Source organism: Diorhabda sublineata, chromosome 3, assembly GCF_026230105.1.
Source record: "Diorhabda sublineata isolate icDioSubl1.1 chromosome 3, icDioSubl1.1, whole genome shotgun sequence".
In the NCBI taxonomy this organism is placed as follows: domain Eukaryota; kingdom Metazoa; phylum Arthropoda; class Insecta; order Coleoptera; family Chrysomelidae; genus Diorhabda; species Diorhabda sublineata.
This window is the reverse complement of record NC_079476.1, coordinates 39,712,230-39,738,913: the sequence shown is the minus strand read 5'-3', so window position 1 is coordinate 39,738,913 and position 26,684 is coordinate 39,712,230. Positions and strand designations below refer to the sequence as shown.

The window sequence follows — 26,684 nt, the reverse complement described above, 5'->3', positions numbered from 1 at the left end:
AAATCCAAGTCATAGAAAATCATCGTGCGAAAATGTTTTAATTCCATGTTTTGACCAAGATGAATGACAACACGTTCTGGGAACGTTCGTCAAATGTCAAATGTCAAACTTCATTTTGGCACCGTCAGATTTGACATATTAACATCAGTGTTGCCATATCTCAAAATTTAATTAATCATTTCTAGTACTAGAAATAAATTCTGCGGTTCTTTCTTCGTAGCTCTATCTTTCTAAGTATATTAATGAGTTATTTTATTGAATAACCTTTGCTTCTAAATTTTCTTCTTGTTACTGTCGCTCTTGATATATAGATACCATATTATAATATCCCTGCCATTTTTAATAATAATAATATTTTTTGATATGAAAAATTAACTACTGTTAACGAAGAAACTTTCAGACCTTATCATTCATTGTCTGTCGACAAAACGTAGTCTTCTAGTCTCCTACTAGATTATATATTTTTTTTTTTTCAAAATGGGATCTGATATCGTACGAGACAACCGGAAATAAGTCTCAGGTAACATTATTGGGTTTTGAGAACAGTGCTTAGAGAATTTGTCTAAAGATTATCATAAAAATATGACAATTGACAATAGGATTAATTTTAAACAACTCTCACAAAGGTATGATTATAAAATAAAAAAGAAACAATCTTATATAGTTATTATGGGTACACAATAGTTAACGTACCGGAATGCTTTAAAATATACGAGGCATGTTCTTTAAGTAAGTACCGTTTTCAAGTACTGTACATTAATCTTCTTTTCAACGTTGTCATATCGTCCAACTACGTTCCGTAGCACTCACCGCCCAAAAGCTTTTACAAATAAAGGAACTTATAGTACCTACTGGACGCTAGATCAGCTCTATGGACAAATTGAGTTGTTCTCTTCGGATTTCTCTTCAGCAGATAAAAAAATCGGTGTCACTTAAGGATTACAGCTAAATAATACTTTTATACAACTTTTATTTTGGATAGTACGTCGAATTTTTCTGAATACGACATTTTCTTTATGTCCCAAAACTTGATTTTTCGGGATGACGATGTTAAATCTATAGACTATTAATTTTACGTAATAAAGGTAACTTTTTTTCATCAACTACAAAAATCACCGCCTTTTCCATCGTACAACAAAAGGAAAGTGAAAGTACTGCCCACACGTTTGGCCCACTGGTGACTTTTGTGGTACCCAACTTTTCTACACCTTTCGATAGTTTAAACGTTCGATATACTTGAGAAATTTGTTCAGATATAGACGAAGGGACGTTGTTAATGCTTTCCTTATCAATTGTGTTGATATAGATCTCACTATGATTGTCGATGGCTATTAGACCAGATGTAGGTACACCGACCATAAAAATGTAGACGCCAGATTTCAAAACATGCTTCGAATAATAGCCTTAATGTAACCAAATGAGAAAGTATCATATTATTAATGTGATATACGTTATAAGCAACAATCGATCTTCTCCTGAGCACTTTATCTATGTATAAATGTGTTAGCGATTGTTTTGCGATAGAATGCAATGTCATTTGTCAATTTGCGACGCCGCCATTGTAGCGTTATTTACGATAATGATGGTATGTTCCAGCCTAACCTAAGTCGGAACCTAGTAACTTGAGATAAGTTAGGTTAGGTTATTAAATGACTGTCATTACCATTGTTATCATATCCTCTATGGAAATGTCAATATTTTCAGACGAAACATACAATAAAATACTCAGTGTTCATACTATACGAGGTTTTATAGTTATTTATTACTTAAATCAATCGTAGTATAAATACTATAGGATTTTTTTGGAAAATATAAACCGGGTTAAAGTAGATCACTTATTAGCTGATTGTGGATCCTAGATTGTGGATTTAGAGTTTCCAAATGTCGCGTTCAATTAAAAATTCATAGTGGTCGAATCTATAATTTAGAAAATACACATAAATATAAGTTCTGATTTCTTCAAACGTCTATAACTCAGAAACGAGAGGCGGAATGAATGAACAAAATTTTTAGTATAGGTTGCATACGCCCTATTTCCTTCAAATTTTAGTAGGTTCTGGAGAAAATTATGCTGATTAATTATTATTGCTTCACATTCTTTTTCGATGTTGAGAATTTAGATAGTTTAGGTAAGGTTAGGTTAGGTTAGGTTAGGTTAGGTTAGGTGAGGCTAATACTCAAAATATTGAGCGACTTAGGCGGGATATTCGTTATGAAAGAACAAGATCTCGCCATCGTCAGTATTTTGGGAAATGTCTATTTAAAAGACATTATTCATATTCAAATAGAATTGAAGCGTTTATTGAAGAAATGTCACGAATGTATTCGATAGAAATTGATGATTATTTGTACGTGTAAATAAATGATTGTTAAAAATTGATTTGTGTCATTACATTAGTCTAAGTTAATTATATTTAATGTTGAAGTATTGGCAAAATATCAATTATTCAAGACATTTTCCAATGTTCAAACCATAAAAACTATGTAAAGGATTGTTTTCCGCGCCCAACATATATATATCTGCTTTTTTCGACATAAAAATCTGTATAATAAGCTAAAATTTCAAGGAAATCGGGCGTATGCAACCTAAACTAAATAACCAAATTTTTTTATGTCACAGCAGTATTTTCACGTCATCTACTCAATCTCGGGACACTCTGTATATTCGATCGTGCTGAATAATGTTGCCATATAATTCATATTTTGGTTATATCACCCTCAGTTTTTGAATATTTCCTTTATTTTTCTTTAATTTTATAATCTGTTATAAAACTACTTCTTTCTTTTGATTTTTTTCACTTTCTTTCCTTTTGTCCGATGCTTTTCCAACAGCCCTCGTAATACACAAAATATCGATAGTTTCGTTTAATATATAATTTATTATAAAACAATATCATTTAAACAGTACGCCAGTGTATAAAATATGATATTACTGACCCCAGTAATTAATCTTTAGTTAACGTTCAATTGTTTTATGTCAGCTTCATAAATAATTGATCTTAATTACTTTGTGATCTCTAAATATAATTTCTGGTATGTCGAGCTTAAAATACACCAACGGTTAACGGCATTTGTTCATTTATAATTACCTGTGACGTTTTTCTTTTGCGTTACCTACAAAGTTAACTAACCATTTAATTAGCCACTCAAGATGAAGTCATTCAATTCGAGTTATTATGAACGTTATAATGTCAAACTTGTACTATGTACTATGTACTATGTACTATGTACTATGTACGTTGATCGAACCAGAATTTAAATATTATCTTTTTTGCGCAAATAGAGATAGTAGAGATAGAGAAACTTACCATGAACATTCTAATTCATTGATCTATATGAGTGGTTGCTCTAAAAAACAAAAAATTCTTACATATACATTTTTATTTTCCACCTTTTGTACAGAACTGCAAAGTTAGGACACCCCTTAGCTACTAGTACTTTGTCATGAGTGTTTCTTCGTTCGTTGTACCACAATGGATAATATTGCTGGATCCCTGCAGCAGCTTTGTGTTGGATCGTGTCTATCCTCTCGCAATGGATCTCTTTCTACTCCTCTTGGTACAAAACATTAATTTGTTAGGTTAGGTTAGGTTACTGAACATTAAATTGTTAACAAATATTTATTTCTTAATGCGATATAATAATTAGTACTTAATAGCGGCGCCAATTTAATTTATTTCGTCAATAAATCATATTGATATGCCATTTCAGATAGCGATAATCATTATTTATCAATATAATTTATTTATAAAGCAAATAATAATACATACAATAAAACCACGATGTCTTCAGAGAATAAATAGTATTTTTCGTTGAGAAAACAAATCCTTTCGCTTTATTTCCATCGCTTTTTGAATTTATTCGCCCTCTTCATTTCCATGAAACTTCCACTTCGTATTCTCTCAAACTCACGTGGAATCGTTTGTAATCACTGCGGTTTGATTTAACACACTTTTTATCCGTTTTGTCCGCAACTTGGTTTGGCTACTGTACAAACTTGTATATTTGAACCTCTTGTAAGTACTGGACATCATATCTCATGCCAGGTATTTCCATTTATCTTTGCTGTTTGGGTTTTGGGCTCATTCTTGTTGTAGCCTCCTCAGTTCTTGTAGGACACCCAAAAGACACCGTTTCAACCGTTATACCTCTTATAGTAGATCTGCTATAAGCAGATTCGGACTTCTGGGTTTTGTCCTGAGCGTCGATCGTCTTCAGGGGTTTCACGCTCTTCTTTGAACCGTTCAAACAGCACAAAAACATTCATTCTCGTTGATTTCTCTCATCTTGTGAATGTGGAATGCTTCTACATCTATTTCACGGGGGATTTGATTGATTGAGAGCATGCCATGAATTCACGGCTCTAATGTGAAACCGCCATTACATATTCAGTTCCATTTCTTCTCTATTTGATAAGTTTATTTAAAAACCCGCACCTAGTTTATGAATATAACTGTTTTCTTTATATTCCAGATATAAAAAATCTAATGGGAGAACCGGATTATAGACGAGTTTGTTTGCATTGGGAAACCGATTCAACGGCATTAGCATCAGACGGTTTCAATGTCAGGTATTGCGAAATCCAAACCTGGGGTTCGCAACGGTGTAAAGTCCAAAACGTTCCCGATTTCTCCGAAAATAATTTGGATAAAGGGGAGGAGGTTAAAACGTTTAACGCGGATATAAAAGGGTTGCGAATGGCAACTACTTATTCGTTCGAAGTGAAAGTTGCTAAAGAAAAAGGTGAACGAGAAGATAGAGCTGATGGAGATGATAAAAATCAAAATATCATTGTGATACCTACCAAAGGATGTAAGTAAATTTCATATTATATTATTCAGTAGGTTTAAAAATTTATCTCTTTATGTTGTTAATCACTCATCACATATTTACTAATATTCGTAGTGCTAAACTAGAGTAATTAGAGCTGACAACACTGCATTTTGATGGTGATTGAGATGGGGGGGTGACTGACTTCAAGTATTTACGTATATACCAGAATATATGGCATTTCCCTCGTATACATTTACGGGCTGTGAATAAAATTTCGATTTTATTATGTTCAAATATGAAATTTTTATTTTAACATTTTTTTGTACTAGTGAAAGTTTTATTGTCACGGTTTCATAAATTTGGTTGTCGCCTAGTTTCAGGTCAGGCGTATGTTAAGAAAATGGTAGAAATTTTATATAAATACACATCTCATTGATAATTAAGTTTGTTATTTACTTTAATAATACGATTACTTTCATATTTTTTACAATTACAACATAGAAATTAAAAAAAAAATTACTAAATTTGTAAATCTAATTTTGTACGATCAGGAGGCGAAAAATTCAATTCTACGAGGAAGGTCCCACTAGTACTACATCGATCAAGAAAGAAAACAAAAAAAAATTTGAAAAAAAAAACATATTTATTTTCCCTTTTAGCTCCTTACAATTCAATAAGTTCAGATCAGATCCTCACTTCTTCATTGTTGGAAAATCTTTGACCACTGAGCCAGTTTTTCAAATCTGGGAACAGTTAATAATCCCAGGTAGCTAAATCTGGCGAATAGGGTACTTGAAGTAGCAATTCAAACTGTAACTCATTAATTTTGGCCATTGCAATAACAGGTATGTGAGCTGGTGCATTATCTTGATGAAACCATACTCTCTTTTTAACCAAATGCGGCCGTTTTTGCTTGATTTCTTCTTTCTCAAGATAGAATTATCCCAAAAAACCGACGCCATGAACTTACCTACAGATGGAACGGTCTTTGACTTCTTTGGAGCCGGTTCTCCCTTTTCAGTCCATTGTTTTGATCGTTCTTTTGTTTCGGGTGTAAAGTGATGAACCCACTTTATGAAACTGCGTGTGGAATGTTACCAAACACTCGATGGAAAACATCATCACGACGCTTTCCGTTCACTATTGATTTCTGAAACATATACTGTATAGATTGTGTACTTTCTAATATATTGGCAACTACCGCCATCTCTAGGTCACTCCAAATATTTCGGAAACGATCCTCGTATGGGAAATTTAGTTTAAAAGAAACTCCCAACTTTTCCCTGGTTTATTAATTGAGTAAACCACCACATTGCTTTCGAATTGTCGTCCGCCAAGTGATTCGTTCAATGAACCAAAGAAATAATAAGCGCATGGTGATAAATCGGGACTATTGGTTGTCCTCTACGCTTCCTAACAGACCAGTGAAGCATCCAGTGTAGGCTTTTTTACGATCCTAAATTTGTCACGCGTTTATTCAAAAATGGTAGGACTTGAAGTGTTCACACAGTACAAGGTTGGTTTAAAACTAAAAGAGAACCTTTGGGTTATTGGCTTGACATTTTGTTCCTGCTCAAATGAGCTAGTAAGAGCTGGAGCGTGTTGTTTTTTTAGAAGCAACAATCGAAAACAAAAACACACCATACCCATGAAATTGTTTTCGTAAAATGAAAATACTTTTTGTGTAATTTCTTTAATTATAATACTGGTTATTAAAACTTAAATAATAAAGAGTAGAAAGACATAATCATAAAATTTATGGTAGTGCATTAGTTTTGAACGGGAGTTTGTATTTAGTAATTTGTACTATATGTTTTATGTATTTATAAAACAGTTAGGTGTTATTGATTATAAATCAAATTAAATTTTACAATAACTACGTATTTAACGTCAAAATTAATCACATCGATAATCGTTAACGAAATGTATAATGGAATTAACCCAATTCGTTTGTTTTCGTTCAAATTAAGAACTAATTAATAACGGTTAATGTTAGAATAAAAAATAATAGATCTTCGGGATACGTTTTTTCCTTTTTTTTTTGATTAAAATTTCTATTAGCTACAAATGTATTTATGGACTCTACCGGTCAATCGTAAGTTTTTGCCCACCCTATAGTTTACGTACTACATTTTCCCTTTTTTATAAATCCCTTCATCCACCCTTCATCCAAAACATCCCCAAACCATCAACAACAAACGTATGAAGGTCAAATAAAGACCCACAAAACCTCAAACTTTTACTCATCACTCCATAAAACTCGCTCCAACTCTTCATACGTCCAATTTTTATGTTCATTATCCCTCTGGAAACTCATCATTCGACTCAAATTTCCGCCCAACGAGTGACTTTTCCATGTTGGGAAATACTTACTTCAATTCGGCATCGATTCGACTTAATACAACCCTCTGACTGTTTTACCCTTTCTCCAAGTAAACGATACAGACCACGTCCCAGGAAACGATGGCCATCACTATTTCGGACTATGGCATATAAATTCATAAATTCTTAGTCTTGGTCTTGGTCTTGCAGCCTCATATGTTGTCTTGCACACTAGGTCTTGGTCTTGATCTTACTTGTCTTTAGCTGGTGTTGGTCTTAGTCTTGCATGCTTAGGGATCTTGGTCTTGCAGCCTCATATGTTGTCTTGCACACTAGGTCTTGGTCTTGATCTTACTTGTCTTTAGCTGGTGTTGGTCTTGGTCTTGCATGCTTAGGGATCTTGGACTTGCAGCCTCATATGTGGTCTTGGACTTGCACACTAGGTCTTGGTCTTAATCTTGCTTGTATTTAGTTGGTGTTGGTCTTGGTCTTGCATGCTTAGGGGTCTTGGTCTTGCAGCCTCATATGTAGTCTTGGACTTGCACAATAGGTCTTGGTCTTAATCTTGCTCGCCTTTAGCTGGTGTTGGTCTTGGTCTTGCATGCTTAGGGGTCTTGGTCTTGCAGCCTCATATGTGGTCTTGGACTTGCACACTAGGTCTTGGTCTTAATCTTGCTTGTATTTAGTTGGTGTTGGTCTTGGTCTTGCATGCTTAGGGGTCTTGGTCTTGCAGCCTCATATGTGGTCTTGGACTTGTACACTAGGTCTTGGTCTTAATCTTGCTTGTATTTAGTTGGTGTTGGTCTTGGTCTTGCATGCTTAGGGGTCTTGGTCTTGCAGCCTCATATGTGGTCTTGGACTTGTACACTAGGTCTTGGTCTTAATCTTGCTTGTATTTAGTTGGTGTTGGTCTTGGTCTTGCATGCTTAGGGGTCTTGGTCTTGCAGCCTCATATGTGGTCTTGGACTTGTACACTAGGTCTTGGTCTTAATCTTGCTCGCATTTAGCTGGTGTTGGTTTTGATCTCGCATTTTTTGTGTATTATTATGCACATAGAATCACTTTTAGATCAGACATAAAAATCAGAGGGGAGAATACCTCTTTGGATTCTTTTAACAGCTTAAATTCATCTCTGAACTGTAGTGCTCAAATATTCGTTCTATATTGCATCGAACTCAAATCTGCCTCCTCAGTGTATCCCAAAGATGTAAGATTGGTTTGATACCGGAACTAATTCATACGAGCAATTTCAATCTTTTCTAAATGTTCAAAAACAATGTTAACACAATGGAAAGTGACCCCATGAATGCCTCAATGCTAGCGTTAGTCAACCTACTCTCTACAGAGATCATTGACGTGTTTTTGGTAGTTGGTATGAGCAGATATCACATCAATCGCGAAAATTGAATCTTAGAAATTTGAAAGGCATCCAATGTTTGCTCCTCAGTTTATTACACTCCTGCTCAACGTCATTTGGAGGAATCGTACGTAAATATGGATTTTGCTCCAAATTATAGCCTCTAGTTGAAGTTGCTTCATACATATTCATTTCCTTTTTGATAATTTAGAACAGTTTTCTTTGAAGTTATCTGTTACTGGTGACAGTCTTTTCATATTGGTTTTTATTTCAAGCTAGAGTTTTCCTTTTAATGCTACTCATTTTGCATTCCAGCAATTATTTCATTTGTTTGCTTGGACTTTGGACCTTGGAATCAATTCTTTAGGATCATGAATACCACCTGGTAAAGATACTATAATAAATACTATCAATATCATCGTTTGTTATTTGTTTTTAGTTTCTGCCAAAGCGACGCAGTGTCTACCTCACGCCAGTGAAATAGAAGTTTCAACGGGACCTTTCTTCGGAGGCAGAATCGCTGTAGAGGCGGCTGACGGGGAAAGATGCGCCATCGACGGCGAACCAGACAGCCCCCGAGACGTATATACGTTAAGAATAAACCACACGGAATGCGGTAGTCAGGTCAACGATACCACTGTTGCCACTTTTGTTTTGGTACAGGAAAATTTACCAATTTTGACGCACAGTACCAGGAGGTAAGTCGTAACTTAATTGAGTGCCTGAAATAGTTAAAATACATCGGTAGGTTTCTTGAAGAGGTTGCTTTGGGAATACGATGTATCAAATTTAAAAAATAGCCGACCTAAACACTAGGGCGGTTTGAAGTTTGTATATCTTGAAACGCAGACTCAAGATTTAGAAAATTTCCAAGAAAATAGCTCTATGTAGAGAGTTTACACCAGAGAGGATTTGTTGAAGGGGTTTGAGACCGAAATATATGTTTCAAATGGATTACAATTATAATAAATTCTGTAAACATCACTGGTAACGTCAATCAATCTATAACTGTTTATGTGGTCATTTCATTGCGAAATTCAACGTTCCGATGCATGGCATATAAATAATTAATTATTTATCTTTATTATGTACAGCGCATCATTATATGCAAATACGGTATTTTCAGAAACCACCGGAAATTCTTTTCATTAACTCGTTTTATTGTTCATCGACCAATCCGGCTCTCGGTTCGGTTCGTGACCCAGCTCCACATCCATTCGATTTTTGTTTTGTAAATGTTTTAAATTAAATAAAGGGATAGAGGTTTTCGTCAATATAAATGATGTACATTCACCTTTTAGGTATCCAATTTCTATCTCTTCAAATAAGTGTATCCTTCTAAATTTAATTTTAATATCAATATAATTCGTTGTATTTATACTTTCAAGCTCAATTGAAAACAAATATGTTTTTAGAATGGTTCTCACTCCTTAAATTGGTTATTATGAAAGTTGATAATTACCATGTTTGGTTGCTATTCAAATTGTTGTGAATTTTTATAGGTTAGATTAGGTTAAGTCGTTATGCATGAAGTTGAATATTTATTGGTTAGATTATGAATGACATTCAATTCTTATAGGTTAGATTAGGTTAGGTCCTAAATGGAGTTGAATTTTATAGGTTATTTAGAGTTATAGGTTAAGTACGGTACGGTTACTGATAGCGTTGAATTTTTTATAGAATTACTTTCTTCGCAGCATTATATGTTTTTTTCTAAAAATAGGCGTTTCGAAAGTGGTATACCATCGTTTTTAAGTTTTTTTTTGACATTTGCGTCTCTATCAAAAACAATTCCATAGTTGTAAAAATAATATTTTAAGTAAAAATAATATTTGATTGTTCAAACATGTTAATTGCTAAGCCAACAGCATGAACATTGTGATGATATTCTATATTCTATAAAATAGAGACAACTGTCATCAACATTTTAACAAAGCGTATTTCATTATATATTATTACGAACAATCGTCGACATGGGCGTGGAATCGGTCCTGTTCGGTTGTGATCTAAAATGTGGCGAATCGTTTTGATATTTCTCGGCCCTTTTGATGTGTATTTTTTATAAACAGCATAAACAAGCTGTTTCTGTTGTATTTTTTGACTCTGGTTTCTAGAAAGGTCTTTTTATTTGTTTGTTTTGGTATCTTCATTTCATTAGAAATGTTATTTCTAATATAAAATCGAGCATGTTTAGCGGCGTTAGTTTGTTTATAATTAAAAGTCATAGTGAACGGAACGATAATAGAAAAGTGGCCGATAGAAATCGTATAAATAAATTAAAAAAAAAACATGACAATAGTAAAAATATTGAAATTAAATTTTCAGTGACTATATACAGGGTGATCTTGTATATGTAAAGACAACCTAGACATCCGTATACAAATAACTTAATATTTGTTTCAGATTTTTGGTTTTGTGCTCGTATCAACCAGAAACTCTGACAGTTCGTGCCGGTATCAACCTTCCGAACGGTGCACATCATCATCAAGGTGGACGGGGACAAGCGCACATCCAAGCCCATTACGAAGATGGAGACAACAACTTAGGAAGACGATCGAGAACTGGTCGTGTGATGCAAAAACCGGAAGCGTTAGGTAAGAAATATATAAATGTATGTACAATAAAACTTGAATCGTTTAGCGTTATTATATGGTCCGGTTGTATACTAAAATACAAGGAGCATCACATAAAAAACTTGTAAAAATATTGATTTACAAAAAATTTAATTACCGTTATAATTGATGTGTGGTTGTTGAACTCAAAACAAAAGTTAATATCAAAATACAAATTTTGTGTAATCATATAAAATCCAAGTCAAACAAAACAAACTACTCTGGGTCAAAAACCAAAATGGTACATTTCTATTTTAAAGTGAGGTATACTCTTCACTATTTTCGTTTATCTATGAAAATAATCGTTTTCTCTATGGAATAGTTAAACCTTAAGTACGTATCCCGGCAAATCGATATATTCTAGGTTTAAAATCGAATGATATTCTTCAAAAAACTGCTAATTACGAAGTAGTACTAATATTTACTGAAAACTTCTTTAAATAAACATAGAAATAACTGAGGGCTTATTGAATAATAACCAAAAGATAATTACGAGTTAAGAAAAAGGCAATTAGTCAGCCATATTTGAATAGACACGAAATAGACAAACGGAGCGTGCGTCACAGCCGCCATGTTGTTATAGTTCACTTTCCAAACAAAGTTTGTGGGGTAGTGTGTGTTCTTTAAAGTTATTTGGAAAATGTTTGAGTATTTTTGCTAAATTCATCGAAGTAAATACGGAAAAATCACAAAATAAACATATATACGATCCTCAATGCAGTTAAAACTTTGTGATACCTGACCTGCGCTAACAATGGCGGTGTGTGACGTCACAACTCCTGTAGTCTGTCATATTTATCTAAAAATGGCGACTAATTACGAAGTATTAGTAAGTATTTACCTAATGTTTAATTAAAAAATATTATAACTGAGGATTTATTTCTTAAACTTGAGTTATCTGGAGAATAACATTTATCTATAGAAAAATAATTACGAGTAAAGAAAAGTAACGATCAGTCAACAATAGTTACGGAATTATATTTATTTGAAAATATCTGTTCCTTATTTTAATCTTTACATTTTATTTCTCTCTTTAATGTCAGTTTTTCTATGAACAAATGACGAATGTCATTTAGACTGTATTTGCATATAGAAGAATAATCAAAAACAAAGCAAAACTTTACTCAAACCTTCTACTAGACTTTGTCTATGAAAAAAAAACTCTTAGTTAGGTATATTTAAATAAATAAATATATGATAATAAATGATTTCGAAATTTAATACTTCGAAAATGTATTTTGTCGTTTTTAAAAGGAGAAAACAACTACTTTCCTGGCTAATGCCTCGACAAATATTGAATTACAACCCCCCTGAAGGTCAATCAACCTTTTTGTCGATTGAAGACCAGCAGAATACATTTTCGAAGTATTAAATTTCGAAATTCCCTCAAAAGTGAATAGTAGAAAAATGTTAATATCGACAAAAAGATGTAATTCAATATTCGTCGAGGCATTAGCCAAGAAAGTAGTTATTTCCTCCTATGAAGAACTGCAGAATTCATTTTTGAAATATTGAATTTCGAAAATGGAAACAATTGCATCATCAAAGTTTGGAATTACTTACCAGAATTTTGTTATCGAATTCAATACTTCCCTTTTTGTTACAGTGAAAGAAGAAACTACAGCGGAACTAAAAGAACCAATATCTTACAAAAATAACTTCGTACCCATATTCGTAATAACTATGTTAGTTATAGCTGGAGTGATAGGAATAGTAGCTATAGCACTCAAGATCGTCGGTAAAAAAATAACTAAAGAATTTGACAATGTATCGATTGCCTCGGATCTATCGACAAGTAGTTGCAGTACCATTACGGACGTCGAAGCAGCTTGTGATAATAATAAAGAAGAAAAGAAATTACCCAATTTTATCTAATAACTAAAAGGTATTAATTTGATAAAAAAAATGCCGATACGAAATAATTTATTACAAAACTATCTTCTCACATACGATACTTTCTTTAATAGAATTTAGAGGTTATGTCAAACCAAACTGTTATTTGAAAATTGACAGAACGGCATATAATTGAAGTTGTTGTATGAGAAGAGAGAGATAGGACAACGGTTTACCTCTTTCTATTGGCTATTTAAATTTTTGACGTCATGACGATCCAATCAGAACAGAGGAAAATAGAAATTGGTGTGCGAATGTTCTTTCTCTTTCTATTATCAGTGCAGGTCTACTTGAACAAACTCTATCTTTAATAATAACTCTATGAAAAATTCTCATCTCCGTGAAAATATAATTTTATTAATATGACATTTAAACAAAGTTCATATCTACGTATAAAATTTATACTATACAGGGAATAATAACGATAATACAGGGTGGAAATATTTTATGAAAAACATTTAGATTCTTCGGAAAATGCAAGACATATATCTGATTGGTATGTGTTATAATATAAATCAAAATCTGCTTTGGATAACTATTATTACGAAAAACTGACAGGTATAAGTGAAAATTCCATAGAGCTTATATAGAAAGAGGGATATATGATTTGTGTTGTACTATTGGAAAAGAGAGAAAGAGCATCAGTTTATCTACTACCTCTCTCTATTCGCCATTGAAACTTCACCTCATGGCTATCCAATTAGAAATTAGAATAGAGAGAAACAAAAAGTGTTGTACTGACGTTGTTTCTCACTCTATCAGCAGTTCGGACATACTTGAATAAACTCTCTCTATCCTTTATATTAACTCTATGAAAAATTCTCATCCCTCTTTGTTGGCCTCTCGCTTAATGGTGATTTTAACAAAAAAATGTAATTGTGATAGAACTTTAATTAATGAATGCAGATTTAATATTGTTATAAAAACATTATACCAGAAGCAATATAAGAAAATATTTGTTGGTATTAGATACAATGATAATGTACGAGGATTGTCCATAAAATGAGATTCCCAAGGAACTGCGGACGCTAGTTAAGCGGGATTGGCAAGACCTTTGCGCAGCTTGATTCATTTTTATGTCTTCCGTTGGACATTGATTCCCAACTGTGTGAGATGCAAGGGGAAAAGTCTATGAGCGTGTAACTTGTGCGCAAATGGGCAGATTTGAATTTAATACCATCTCACACCACCCTTACAGCTCAGACTTGACCTCCAGTGATTACCATCTCTTCTCTGAGTTAAAGAAAAAGCATTGGAAAATAGAGGAAATCCGAGTTTTTCAAACTTGTTTTATTTAATGCCAATAAACGTGTTTTTCATTGTGAAAATTGTGGAATTTTATTTAATATACAAGCCTTGTAGAAATAGAAGAATGAGTTTAGATGAATGCGCATCCAAAGTCAATTAGATTCCAACTGTATCTAATCAAAACATCGAGGTGAATCGATAAATCAAAATAAACTTAACGCAAACTTTTAAATTGATAATTCTTTATTGTTTGGAAAACGTACAATGTTTTTATAAACAATAAAAAAAATATTTACTACCAATTTTAGGTACTTAACTTAAGACTATTGCATATTAACTGTGATATACTAGGTGTTGGATCGCACTGGATACTTTGGTTTTAAAAGTACGTACTGTTTTAAACACCGGGTATAGTATGCAATTGATATAATATATGTATTTATTTTGTATATTAAGATAGTTTAGGTAACGATCTTTTTTACGGATCTAAAGACTTAAATAAATATTTTTCTAATTAAAACCGTTGTTTTATTATGATGCACGAATGTCAACTGTCATTTGGGATGTACTACAACTACAGTTAATCGATTCTTCTGTTTTCATCATGGAATATAGAATCGTCCGATATTGTTGACGTTAGTCTTCTGAAGTACCAGTCCATGTAACTGTATGATATAAAGCCAAGACAAAACTTTTTTTTAAATTATTTTTTGACATTAGCAAATGTCAATTAAAAAAAGAAGAATGAACAACTATCAACCTCAATGTAATAAACAATCAACTACGATAGTCATTAAATTGGAAAAAAAAATTAAAACGAGTATTTTATTGATATTATCGATGTTTATAACCGCTCAATTGAGGTTGAAAAAAGAGCAACCTCTATGTATAAGCCAATACGCAAAGACAAGTTTACTGTTTGAATGACTTTTCACATTATGAATTTTCATAACCGCGAAGATCAAAGTTAAGTAAAGAAGAAGAATCAAAGATCAACGTCATTCTATCGAACACTGAACATTAAGAAATATATATTTCTATGACTTGATGACGTTTTTACTTGTTATAATCGGTTAATGTAGAGAAAAGAAGAATTACAGATAACTGTGAAACAAAATTGAAAAAAAAAGAACAAATAAGTATTTTTATTGATTTTAACGTCAAGATAAATCTTCTTTTTCAATGATTTTTTGATGTTATGATGTTGTATGGAATTACAACTATCAACCTCAACAAAAACTTGATGTTTAATGACTTTATATTAACAAATTTTACAATTGATGAGATGAGAATTAAAAAAGAAGAATCACAGATCAACTTCACTGTATCGAAAAATATTTCTATGACTTAGTGACGTTTTAACTTGTTATAATCGGTTAATGAGAAAAGAAGAATGACAGATAACTGTGAAACTTATAAAATTGAAAAAAAAAAAGATTAAAACAACAGTATTTTATTGATGTTATCGTCTTTTGCCAAGACAAATTTTATTTTTCAATGATTTTTTGATGTTATGATATGTCAATTAAAAAAACAAGAATGAAATTACAACTATCAACCTCAACAAAAACTTCTTGTTTTAATGACTTTATATTAAAAAATTTTACAATTGATGAGATGAGAATTAAAAAAGAAGAATCACAGATCAACTTCACTGTATCGAAAAATATTTCTATGACTTAGTGACGTTTTAACTTGTTATAATCGGTTAATGAGAAAAGAAGAATGACAGATAACTGGGAAACTAATAAAATTGAAAAAAAAAAGATTAAAACAACAGTATTTTATTGATATTATCGATCAACTATCAATTTTAATGTAATAACAAAAACATCTTCTATTTTAATAAATTCTTTTTAACAATAGATGAAACTTTATTAAAAAAGAAGAATCAAAGATGAACTTCATTATATTGAACATCAAGAAATATCTATTTCTATGACTTTTCGACGTTTTCACTTTTTATAATCGATTAATCGAAAAAGAAGAATGACAGATCAATAGTAAACTTTCATTTAGTAATTTCTTCAGTTTCCCGGAGTATTTGCTGGTTATGGCATTGGGAAAATTAGGTAAAATGCATAAAATCAGTTTATTAAACATAAATGTTTATTTCATCATTTTAACATAACGATGTTTTTATTAATATTCAATTTTGGAGTAGGAAATACAAAATTTTTCATGCTCTCGTTCAACTCCTCTAACGCAAGTTGTGCCTGCAGCCTCATAACGTCGTCTTTATCATTATTATAAATTTGCTTCAAAGTCTTGTAAACTGGTAAAATATCTTCTTTGAAAAAAACGATTATATCTTGATCTAATCCGACAAATAACTGTCTTATTACAGTCACAGCCGCTCGACGAGCTTGAGGTGATTTATCAGTAGCTATTATCGCATGTACACAAACTAATACCTAAAAAAAATGTTAATAAATCGTCTTTATTTTAGGTCTCTTTTGATTGAAAATTGGTCTCGCTCATTTTCAATTTGAAGAGACCTAAAATTCTGACGATTTATCAACAGAATCATAAAATATATAACTTTTTTTCGATTTTTACACTGTTTTGCCGTAATTTTTTTATCTCAAAAGAGACTTAAAATCTTATTTATCAACAAAAATGTATAAAAAAGGTTTTTTTGTTTTTTCGATTTTTATACTGTTTTTTAGTAATTTTCTATTTCCCAAGACGATTTTGCAACAAAATCAAAGAACTTATACTACTTTTACCGATTTTTACAATGTTTTTTCATAATTTCTTCATTTTCCAAGACGATTAGTCAACAAAATAAAAAAAATTTTATAACTTTTCTATTTTTACACCGTTTTTTCATAATTTCTTTATCTCAGAAGGGACATAAAATCTTGACACGATTTATCAACAGAATCTTAGAAAAAGGCTTTAAAGCTTTTTTTTTATTTTTACATTGTTTTTCCGTAATTTCTTTACCTCAAAAGAGACTTAAAATCTTGTCAATTTATCAACAAAAATGTATAAAAAAGTTTTTTTGTTTTTTCGATTTTTATACTGTTTTTTAGTAATTTTCTATTTTCCAAGACGATTTTGCAACATAATCAAAAAACTTATACTACTTTTACCGATTTTTACAATGTTTTTTCATAATTTCTTCATTTTCCAAGACGATTAGGCAACAAAATAAAAAAAATTTTATAACTTTTCTTTTTTTACACCGTTTTTTCATAATTTCTTTATCTCAGAAGGGACATAAAATCTTGACACGATTTATCAACAGAATCTTAGAAAAAGGCTTTAAAGCTTTTTTTTTATTTTTACATTGTTTTTCCGTAATTTCTTTACCTCAAAAGAGACTTAAAATCTTGTCAATTTATCAACAAAAATGTATAAAAAAGTTTTTATTGATTTTTTCGATTTTTACACTATTTTTTAGTAATTTTCTATTTTCCAAGACGATTATCAAAAAAATCGAAAAACTTATACTACTTTTACCGATTTTTACAATGTTTTTTCGTAATTTCTTCATTTTCCAAGAAGATTAATCAACAAAATAAAAAAAATTATGACGCTTTTCGATTTTTGCACCGTTTTTTTAATTATTATCGTTTTTTAATTCTAAATATTTACTATCTAATCGATTTAGTTTGCCCCCTTTTTACAATTTCCTGAAAATTTTTTTATTAATTTGACTGATTCCTTTATTAGCACCCTTACTATATATTTATTTTTTTTTCGTTTTTTTAATATCTATTTCCAAATTTTCTATAATTTGGCTGATTGTTATAATTCAATGGTTATCATTACTTTCTTTCAGTTTTACACAGTGTTTTCGTATTTCTTTATTTTCATCATATTTTTCGAGATTTTCGATATTTACTTTTCCATTTTCGAATTTTTTGTTTTATATTATACTCGATCTATCGAAATAAAAAGTATTTATATATACTTAGAAGCATGATTTGAATTAATATAATTGTTATAACAGTAACAATGTAAATATAATTGAAGAAAAAACTTGAGGAGACGAATTGGAATTCTTCACAACTAGCAGCTGTGACCAAACATAAAAACTCATCCGAACACGATACGTTTTTCAACAGAATAAACATCAAAATCAGTATTTGATCTGATAAAAATCACGTTTTACAACCAAATTGAATTTATTTTTTGTCAATTAAACAACCGCAATGATTCAATTCCATACATTAGTTGACAAAAACTGACACTATTGTCGTTTGGAACCACACGTAATACAAACTCAATAAGTCGTGTGACTAACTAAGAAAAACAAGATTTTTTACGAAAAATCGATTTTATTCATTCTCGACGCCGTGCTCGTAGAAGGATTTTTCTTTCGCTTCAAAATAGGCTTCAGTTTCATCAATTGCTTCTTCATTTGAGCTGAATTTCTTACCGAATAGCCAGTAGTCACTGCGGGCCAGATCTCGACTAAACGGAAGCAATTCGTTCAATTCCAACATCCGCTTATGAATCGGTGCTTTGTCTTGATGAATCATTAGTTTTTTCTTCGACATATGAGGTCTATTTTCCTTGATTTTTGCATTAAAACGATCTAGATCCATTTAATATTCGCTATTGATTGGAGATGAACAATATTCCTTGCGTATCCCAAAAAACCTTCCAGCTGACGGTTGTGCCTTTGGACGTGGTTCACCGGCTGCAGCCCACTCAGATGATGATCGTTTTGATTCCGGAGTGAAGTGATTAATACCTTAACGATCTGATCGATCTCCCGTAATTTCAAATTACGATTAGATATAACCAATTTGTGGACTGTTCCCTTCAATTGTACCACCAGAACGTCCACCATTATCGGTGCCTGTACGATCGCGTTTAAATTCAGCAAACCAATAATTAATGGCTCGTTTCGATGGAGAAGAGTCCCGACAACACTTTTGAAGTCATTTCTGAGCTTGTACGATACTTTTTTCATCAAGAAACAATGATAAATTAACACACGAAATTGTTTTGAAAATAACGAAAGTAACTTCACTTAAATGGCCGTCACTTTTTTCTGACTAATCGAAATAGTGTTGGTACTTCATAAAAGTCATTTGGATTTGACAATGACAGCGCCATCTGTGTGTCAGTCACGCGAATTATTGAGCGATGGTATGTAAGCGTTAGGGTACTATGAAAAACATTGAGTGATGAGTTTCGAAATTTGACATAATGTACAATTTACAGAATAAACCATTAGAAGAATTGCTGATCAAAAAGCATGAGCTTCATATTGATCAACCTTTTCACGAGACGGGGCAGTTTCAGGATGATATTTAGCTAACTTTTCCTCGTTTTCACTATTTTTTTTTTACCATATACTAAATTCAGTAACTCGTAAGTAACACAGTGGTATTAATTTTTAATCGATTAGTAAATAATTTGTTTTAAGTGATTTTGGGGATACTAGGTACAATTTAATCTCAAATATCATATAATGTAAAAATATCTGGCGCAATTTACCTCGGTAAATATTGATCCTAATTTATATCCAAGCACCCTACATATTTCACCCAAATTAGATAAACTGGAGGATCTTATCAAATCGTCATCGTCCTTGGACCCTATTAAAAACGTGTTGAGTAGCAATGGCTTGTATTGAGGTGCCATTTCACCTGTTATTAAAAAAAATTGAATATAATTATTTGTTTGTATTCTATTGATAATTATTATCACGTATTTAACCTTGGTATCTGAGTGATTCAAAAACTAAAGTCCCAATCAGTAAATCAGTAAATTCTCTAAATCTTCATGTTGGCAACACTTACATGGAACGCAGTATTCAATCCGTTCGATCGGAGCAGTGTTGCCACCTCAATTTTAATAATGGGGGATGTTACTAAAGCCAAAAAGGGCTAAGGCAAGATTTTGTTCTAATACATAGTTTTTAATTTGAATCGCAATCAAACTAAATGGATGCAGTTCGTTAGGATGAGTGCAACGCAAAATTTTTCGCACTAAATCATTAAACAATGATTTCACCTACTGTAAAAAGTGCTAGATCTATCCCCCAAAGGGATTAACGGTTATTTTTTGATAATAAATGATTATTACAATCAATAAATGGTTATTTCATCATATTCTTTCCCTTTTTTCGTATGGGTTTAAATTGCACTTGGGGGACGCCGTAGAAATCTCGCCCAGGGTGCTGGTAGTGTTAAAACCGGCACTTGTCCCAATCGTAAAAACTAATCAAATGTCGCATATACATATTTTTTTCATCAATATCAAAGAGAAGACGAAGAGATTGAGACGTAGGGGTTCGTTTATAACCTCAAAGAATTGACGTCTGTCAATATAATAACGTCATAAAATATGACCAGGCAAAGTCAAGGCTAAACTGACAATCTCAACGCGCATAGCAATTATGGAACAAACGTGGGGTCTTCTGGAGCTAGGGATGAAAATAAATGCAACAACAAACCGAACCTACGCGGCAATACAATATTCCGTCCAAATCGGTGATGTGGGAGAGATACAAGGTCTAAAACTAGACTTGTTATACGCCGAATCTAAGTTCAAATACTAATACTACTCAAAATATGCGATCCTGTCTATTTGGTCGGTTATGCTGTTCGGAGAAGAGAGCCTCTTAAGGCCAGGACGATCGACCAATTGCATATGCATACGAAATGTGTCTTCACTGGACACAACATGTTTCAAACGAGAATGTACCATGAAGAAAATCAATTATTAACGACCGGAGAATGTCGGAAAGACACCATATTTTGTGAGGTTATAAATATCGTCTAATCAGATCATAATAAAAGGGAAAAAGGGATGGAAAGTAACAGTCGTGGCTCAAAAATCCTCGAGACTGAGCCGGGATAATAAGGGCTAGTAAACTTTTTCGCTTGGCTCTGCCAAGGTGATCATAAACGTCAATAAGACTGGACAAGGTTCATGAAAGAAGAATAACTTAACTCACAATATATCCTCAGTGTATTGACACTCTAAATCACATCAAATATACCTAATTAAATGATTAATTTTAATAAAATAGCCTTAACAGTCCTTTTTTATTTATTCAGCGGCGAATATTGAACAATTTAAAGATAAACAATGACTAATTTGCACTTAGAGGATACTCCTCAATTATATTTTATTACATATCTGCAAATCGTTCTGATTTTCTTTCAACTCGAGCCAAATCCAACAAAAATTGTTGGCGCATGAAACAAATCGTCGCCTGTTTTATCTGAATAACTAGACATGTCGCCGCCGTTCCATTAGAGCAAGGAAGAACGCTCAATTCTGAATGGTACATCATCATTTGTTTGCCAGAATTGTTAAAAACAATCAGGGAAACCAATCGAATCATTCTCCACAACTACAACGCGAGCTTCTACACATCAGTTCAAACAAAAACGATTTTGAACAGTGAAAACATCGAATCGATGGGTCATCTACCGTACAGTCCTTGTTTGGCACCCTTATTTCGTGTTAACGTGTATTGACGTGTTTCTAAATCTGAGGAAGCCGTTGATTCAATGAAATCGTACGTTTTGAAGGTTAGAACGCATGCAAAAATTTATTGATCTTAATTGAGACGTTTTTGAGAAACTTTAAAACCATATACAAATATAAATATTTGTTTTTCTTTGACTTTATGCAAATTTAAATAACAGACCTCGTAAATTTTCTGTTTTTATAATTATTTGAACCGTGAAAAAAAAATAAGATGAAATATACTTCACTTACCCAATACTTTAGTAACTTTCACTAAAACTTCACCTAATTTCATCCTAACTTCCGAATAATCTACATTATCTTTCCTAGTTGTATCTAAATACTCTTCACACAACAAATTTAAAATTTTATTAGGAAAAATATCCGCCATCGCCGCTAGTCCATTTATAGCATTTAAATAAATAAAAGAATCTTTATCTGTTATATTTTGCTAAAAATCGTAATTGGAAATTAATCAAAAACTATATGGGAAAAAACGTCACTACGTTACTGTACTGACATTATTCATTTTCTCCCTCGTTCGAGACACTGCGCATGCGCATGAGAGAGAGAGAAAATGAGTAATGTCAGTACCGTAACGCAATGACGTTTTTTCCCATACCAACTGCCCATATAGGAGTATTACATATATGGATAAAAGTCCCTAAATTCGTTCATTTGGCGCAACTGCTTATAAGTCAATAGATTTTACGATAATTTAAACAAAAAAATATATAGCCTGAAAAAGTTTGCTTTTTTATGCAGAAGAATTGTTAAACAACATTTTAGTAACTTCATAGTTTAAATTTTTGATTATAAAAAAATTAAAACAAATCAATTTATATGGGTATAATTTTTTAACGGCTTTTTATATAATATGAAATTACAAAATCCAGTACAACATCGTAAATCCGAATAGATTTTTCCGTATTTTAGATCATACGAACATTCGAATGCATTTATAGTGGCGCCATCTATCAAGCTAACGAGAAATCATATCGCATTACCTAATAATGTAAACAGGGAAGAGATATGCATAAAATATAATAAAATCCCGTTTAATACTGCACAAAAACACATTTATAACGTAATAATAATAAAAACATTGAATACTTTATAAAAAACAGTTAAAATAACATTAATAAGAGTAATAACAAAGAAATATGGTCTCGCCATCTAGTGTCAAATAGAGAAGCTAAAAATTACGATACAAAGGAATCAGTCCGGATTTTAGAAGTTGTCAACAAAAAAAGTTTTTATTACTACATTTTCTTTCATGTTATTAAGAACTCCAAATGTAGTTTTCCCATTATATTTTTCGTTGTATTGACGTTCGATGTCCTTGATGAAAACATTGTCCTTATTCTTCTGGATGTACTACTAGATAATAAATGCCAAGAAGAAAAGGGAATCGAATGAAGAATTGCCAAAAGTAACAGCCTTAGAAGAATATTGACATCGAAAGAGATATTCAGATCTATGAATTTATAAGACAATGTTGAAACCCATCGTGACATACGCCTTTGAAACTTGGATAATGACGAATAAAACGTAAATAGAAATCGGAAATTTGGAAGAAAAAAATAATAAAAATTTTTGAAGGAAATCAGACAGTTAGAATGGGAGAGAAGATCAAATCATGAAATTTATACACTCACTGTATTATTAATCACATTTTTACATTTAGTATTTACTTACTTAAGTCCCTCGTATTTTCGAAGCATTGAATCGTTCATCAATAGAGATAATCATAAATGTGAATGCTATAGGCAAATTGCTGGAATCAACCTTAACAAACCCGGGCTCTAATCACGTTGGCATTATTTATTTTTATAAGAAAAATATTTTATTTATATATATAAATACATTACAGGTACCTATAACCTCGTGATCAAGCAGACAACCGTTCAATGGTTTTATTAGACCTATGACGTCACAAATGAAAACCAATGAGAATCTTTGAATTTGAAATTTTTGCGATTTTCAATTATATATTTAGATATTACATTTCATTTTTTATTAAATATTTCATTTAATGATATTATTTCATAGCAAGAACTTATAAAATAAACAGAAAAATACTTTCTACTATCAGTAGATTCCGGATGACAGTTCCGCCATCTTATTTTTTTGCGATATTTTTAACTTTTAAATTTAAAATAAATGCTGTCACATGTTTACAAAATATGATCTTTTTTCTTATTAATTATTAGAATAATCTAGATTTTTCCTCAAGTAAGTTGAATAATTTTGTTTAAATATAATAACTTCAGAAAATTTATTATCATAACTAGCACAAAAGCAAACTTTTTAAGGATCACAAAAGAAATTTTAGAACAAGGATAATTTTTTTTGTATTACCTGTAGAATGTTGAGAACAAACTGTTTTCTCTCCAAAACCTCCTTATCCTTCTTTTCTATCAGTTTGGTTAAAGTTAACAAACCATGTCCTCTGGTAGGTAACAGACAATCACAAATATCATCGATAGCTTTATCTAATTCTGATCCGTCTTCAGGTTTCTCAATTTTATTTCCTTCCAAGCATTCCAATATGTTTTTAACCAAATATTTCGTTTCGAAATCTTCAGATTCATCACGAATTAATTTCAACGGTTCCAATAATTCTTTGAAATATTTCTTATTATCTTTTGAAGAATTTGATAGTAAATTATCGAGGATCATGAGAATTGTAAACATTGATTCGGATCGTACTTCTAAAGTTCTTTTAATATATTTTACAATACCAATAGGGTTTTCGTTTAATTCTTTTCGTATGCATTTTTCTGCTGCTAATTCAGCTAATAATTTATAAACAACTATTTTTCTTTCTATATTAATATTTGTTATAGATTCTTCTAGTACTAAAAGATCTTGACTAGATTGTTGGAAATATTTTTTTTCGTTTGTAATACAATTTAGGAGGTACCAGAAATATTTGATTAATAATTTAGGTTTAGATTTTAGTAATTTGTACATTCCTTCACAATTATCTATGGATGAATATTTAATTGATTGTTCATATGATTTGATTTTAATTTTATTTATTTCAACTTCAATTAATATATCGTTTCTTATAGGTGAAATTTCATTTGATTGTAAATCAAATAAAAAAATATCGAATATATTATTATCTAGTTGTACTTCTATAAAAAACAATAACAAATCTCTTAAATCATTATTCACAGTTTTAAATATTGAATTTAATGTTAATATATAAAATTTAAAAGCGACATTAATAATTGGTTGAAGTAAATTAGCAGGTAAAATTAATTCTTCTGTATTATTGTCTATAAAAAGAGCATGTAACATCCTTGATGTAAATTCAACTTTTTCTGTTACATCTTCCTGACTAAATTTATGAGATTTGTATGTAAAATGTAAAAAATTAGCAATGATATTTTTAACAAAAACTTTCTTACATAATTCTGGATTTTTTTTATAAAAAGTTTTTGTACAATAAGCGAAAATCGTTTCCATAAAAGATTTGTTAATTGATTGCTTGTGTAATAAACCAATCAACTGTTTACATATATTTTCTTCAAAATCTGGGAATTTTTCACAACTAATTATAAGTTTTGAAAAAACTTCTAATATTTTCCAATTTTGAGTGTTATTATCACAATCTCCGAAAAGAGATGTTACCACAGTCTCAATTCCATCTTTAGATCGAAGGATGTTAGTAAGATCTTGAGATATTTGTTTTTTAAACCACAGTGGTGAATTTTTATGTAAACATAACATATTTTCTTTAACGAAAATATGTGGGTGAATAGTTTGTTTTAAATAATCCAAAATATTCTTAAATAACTGTTGCTCTAACAATAACTTTTCATATATTTCTTGATTTATTTCATCACCATCAGGTTTCTTTAACAGACAATAAGAAATCTGATATAAAGCTACTAGAATTTCTTTAAGGTTCTCCGGTAATATTACAAACCTCAAAAATGGTACTTTAAGATATTCTGTCAAGCCAAAAGTTGTACATTTCAACACATTATAATCCCAATAAATATCTTCAGATACAAAATATTCAGATTTCATTTTAAACGGTAAATTTGGTTGTAGTTTTGTACATATTCCAACTATAACTAGATTTTGTATAAAAATTTTTAAATCTTTAGTTTCTTGTACACTCAGAAAAATATCACCAGAACTTTCTGATTCTCTCGATAATAATTTCAATATATAAAAACCTAAGCAAATATAGTTCCATTCTAAATTCACGTTTCTTGAAAAATTCAACTTAGTTATATCTGATATACTGCCTAATATATATTCATGAGTTGTTTGTAGTTTTTCATAGACTTCTTTTAGTCGAGTGTCAAGGAAAGATGTATAACTAATCCCTAAAATAAATAGAAATGTGTCACATTTAATTGATACAAAATTATTTGGTGTAAAAATATGAATTTAAGAAGTATTTTTCAATTTTTATGGAAACAATTCTAATGTGAAATAGTTTAGAAACAAAAAACTATTTACAAGAATAAAAAAAGCATTCGAAGTTAATTAAATCAGAAAAAGTAATACAACAAGTTGACAGTCCCTCTTTACTAAATAAATGCTTATATTATCGTCTTAAGATATGCAATTATAATGTTATTTATTTATTATAAGTATAATGTTAGGTTAGTTTTTAAATGTAATCGAACATTTGAATATGACGACCTACCTTTTGCATTTTCCAAATTTAATATTCTTAAGCACTTGATTAACTTATTTTTTTCCATATTTTAATAAAAACAATTATTCAAAACACACTTTTAACTTTAACTTTCACACTTAACCTGACACTAATCAAAATGTTTAGCCTTTAAAAATCTAGTATTGCCATGAACATTTTACCTACAGATTTCAGTAATAGTTAAATTTGAACTTATCAAAATATGTCTTAACTATTAGTTAATATGTGTAATAATTAGTAACAAAAGTTAATATTAAAATTTGTTTGATTATATGAAAATAGAAGTCGCAGCAAGTATGAATTACAAAAGCTTCGACTATTCTATCGTAGATGACGCCACATATAT

The 26,684-nt window shown here is 31.1% G+C and overlaps 3 protein-coding genes across 3 annotated transcripts in view; 2 read left to right on the top strand and 1 right to left on the bottom strand.

Moving 5' to 3' along the window:
• Positions 1 to 4,556, top strand: part of LOC130441215 (probable G-protein coupled receptor 158) — an 80,470-nt gene extending 75,914 nt beyond the window's left edge. The window contains exon 10 of the mRNA XM_056774790.1: positions 4,474 to 4,556. Within this exon, the coding sequence (XP_056630768.1) occupies positions 4,474 to 4,479 (6 nt within the window). The 3' untranslated portion in view covers positions 4,480 to 4,556. The remainder of the gene's footprint in view (positions 1 to 4,473) is intronic.
• LOC130441782 (uncharacterized) lies at positions 4,488 to 12,939 on the top strand. The gene is made up of 4 exons (XM_056775569.1): positions 4,488 to 4,812; positions 8,892 to 9,150; positions 10,856 to 11,046; positions 12,671 to 12,939. The coding sequence occupies exons 1-4, from the start codon at positions 4,488 to 4,490 to the stop codon at positions 12,937 to 12,939; spliced, it is 1,044 nt and encodes a 347-aa protein (XP_056631547.1).
• Positions 12,940 to 16,296: 3,357 nt separating this feature from the next.
• Positions 16,297 to 26,679, bottom strand: LOC130441214 (transport and Golgi organization protein 6 homolog). Its single transcript, XM_056774787.1, has 6 exons — positions 26,500 to 26,679; positions 26,327 to 26,447; positions 24,013 to 26,000; positions 21,904 to 22,102; positions 19,666 to 19,817; positions 16,297 to 16,619 (listed from the first exon to the last, which is right to left on the bottom strand). The coding sequence occupies exons 2-6, from the start codon at positions 26,382 to 26,384 to the stop codon at positions 16,323 to 16,325; spliced, it is 2,694 nt and encodes an 897-aa protein (XP_056630765.1). The 5' UTR covers positions 26,385 to 26,447; positions 26,500 to 26,679; the 3' UTR covers positions 16,297 to 16,322.
• Positions 26,680 to 26,684: the final 5 nt, after the last annotated feature.